The sequence below is a fragment of the Geospiza fortis genome, unplaced genomic scaffold, assembly GCF_000277835.1.
Source record: "Geospiza fortis unplaced genomic scaffold, GeoFor_1.0 scaffold450, whole genome shotgun sequence".
NCBI classification, from domain to species: Eukaryota; Metazoa; Chordata; class Aves; order Passeriformes; family Thraupidae; genus Geospiza; species Geospiza fortis.
In genome coordinates, this window is record NW_005054416.1 from 2,303,774 (window position 1) to 2,306,161 (window position 2,388).

General features: G+C 50.2%; 1 protein-coding gene across 1 annotated transcript in view; it reads right to left on the minus strand.

Moving 5' to 3' along the window:
• The window catches only part of DAGLA (diacylglycerol lipase alpha), a 27,704-nt gene that overhangs the window by 24,913 nt on the left and 403 nt on the right, over nt 1-2,388 (minus strand). Inside the window, 1 exon segment of the mRNA XM_005426498.2 lies at nt 1,657-1,868. Coding sequence (XP_005426555.1) covers nt 1,657-1,868 — 212 coding nt within the window.

Consider the following 2,388-nt stretch of genomic DNA (forward strand, 5'->3'; position numbering starts at 1 on the left):
AGCTGGCCTGACTCACGGATCCAAAATACGTGAGTGTGTGGATCCAGGATTAATCCCGCTCACTATGCTTAGCAAACATTCTCAGCACCTTTGCAGCCCTTCCCATAACAGTTCCAAGGAGACAGCGCCTAAGGAGCTCCTCAGTTTTGCATGTGACTGACAGCAAACTAGAAACTGGGGATTAACAGTGCTTCCCTAGAACAAGAAAGCTGAGATACTGCTCTGAAGTGCCCATCCTCCCACTTTCTCCCCAGAATTCCAAAGAACATGTGGGCAATCAGGTGTGGAGAAGGTGAATACCTTGCTTGGGATTGCCTAAATTTTGGTGGAGCTGAGACTAAATCCAGCCTGGCTTATCCCACTCACCCTCCTTATCTCCTGCTGGCACAGAATCTTTCCATAAGTGGCTTTGCTACAGACCTGGAAAGACCAGTTCCAGGAGACAGAGCTTTCCTGGGCAAGGAATCAGGGCTGGGACTGGTTCCTGATAAACCCAAATTATGCCTGAGTTAGGTTTTGCTTCCCTTGGCTCCTCTCCCCTTTGCCTGCTGCAGGACAGGAGCAGCAGGAGTAGGGATGAGACATTCCCAGGTTCACATTAGAGTTAATTCCCTAAATTCCTCTGCATTAAACAGCACATGCTTAAATTGGGATAGTCACATGGACCTTGCCCACGCACTGGTCACGCTCCCACTTCCATCAGCACAACTGATCAACCACCAGGAGCAAAATACCCAGGAAAAAGGGAATACAAGACCCAAAACCCAGGGAAATCCCACTCCTGAGCACACAGAGTTTAAGGAAGAAGAAGGGATGTTTTGGGGGGCAGAAAAACCTTTCTTTGGATTCTCCCTACCTCCCCTGCCCCACTTAGTCTGGTTTTAACACAAACTGCCAGGCTCTCCATGCTTCCCTAGGGAGACTGGCTGGGAAGCTGGAGAGGGAGATTTGTTTGCTGTTTGCGTTAATGACTTGCACTGAGCATTCCAAGTCTTCCAGACTGAGCTTTCAAGCAAGGTTATCCTTATTTTAGTGGATTCTGCAGGAAAACAACCCGGCAAAAAGCAGGGATGCAAATCCACAGGATGAATTGTTTGGAATGTGTTTGGCTCTGCATCCCCCAAGATTTTTCTCTTAAAACCTTTCATTTGGCACAGAAAAATCAGATTAAATTTCTGTACCTGGAAGGCAACAGAATCCAGGGAAAACAAGCTAAAAGGGAATGAGGGATCAAGGAATAATGCTCTTCCCTGCTCTAGTTTTTGGAGAGGGAGCAAGACAGGAATTGCTTATAGGAAGAAAAAGAGAGTGAGCAGGTGGAAAACCTCTTTTCCTCCCAGTGCCTGGAGGGATGAATCAGGTGAGTCAAGAGGCAACACCTCGGGGTCAGAACCTTAGGGATTTATGCCTCTATCCTTGGAAAACGTAGAGGGGGAAAAGAGAGACAGAAGGGGAGCAGATTCCATGAGAGGAAAAGGAGGTTATTTGGGACATCGCCTGCCAGTCTGACAGCCGTGACAAGGCGCAGCCTATGGATTCATCGGGATGCACGGCACATCCTGGCAGCCATCTGGCTGTGCCAGAGGATCCCCACTAGGCAGGGAGAGGAGGCTCCAGGGCAGAGCACAGGGAAGCGCAGAGGCTCCGGTCGCTTACCCAGTCGTACATAGAGGACGTACTGCATGGAATCCCGCGGCTCCGTGTACAGGATGCTCCCGCGCATGCTGAGCCAGATGATGGCCAGCTCGGCGATCATGCAGCTCAGCAGGATTCCCAGGTAGCCTCGGCCGTGGTCCACCAGGTTCAGGGAGCACGTCTCGTTGGGATTGTACACCAGCCCGAAGAGCACCACCGAGAGAATCACAAACCTGCCGGGCAGGAAAGCCAAGGAAACCATGGAATATCCCACAGCTCTTCCCTCCTCAGTGTCCCACAGCTCCTTACATTAATCTTCATTTGGGTCTCAAATCCCCACAAGCCATCCAGAGGCTCTACTACACCCAGCAGAACCATTTAATCCATGCCACATTATCCCGTGGGATTTGCCACTCCAGAGAAGTCGTGGCTGCCACATCCCTTGGAAGTGTTCAAGGGCAAGTTGGACAGGGTTTGGAGCAACCTAGTGGGAGCCATCCCTGCCCATAGCAGGGGGTTGGAATTGGATAGTCTTTAAGGCCTCTTCCAACCCAAACCATTCCAGAATTCCATGCCTGTTTTTCCTGAGCTTCTGTACAGAAACACGGCCCTAAATTCTAGTGGAGAATCTTGGACAGCACAGGAGGATAACAAAAAGCTTTGGTCAGGCTCTTTGGAACTAGGCTAGAACTTGGAACAGAGCTAAGCTGGAAAACGGGAACAGAAGCTGGAAAAATGTTGGTGTTCATCAGG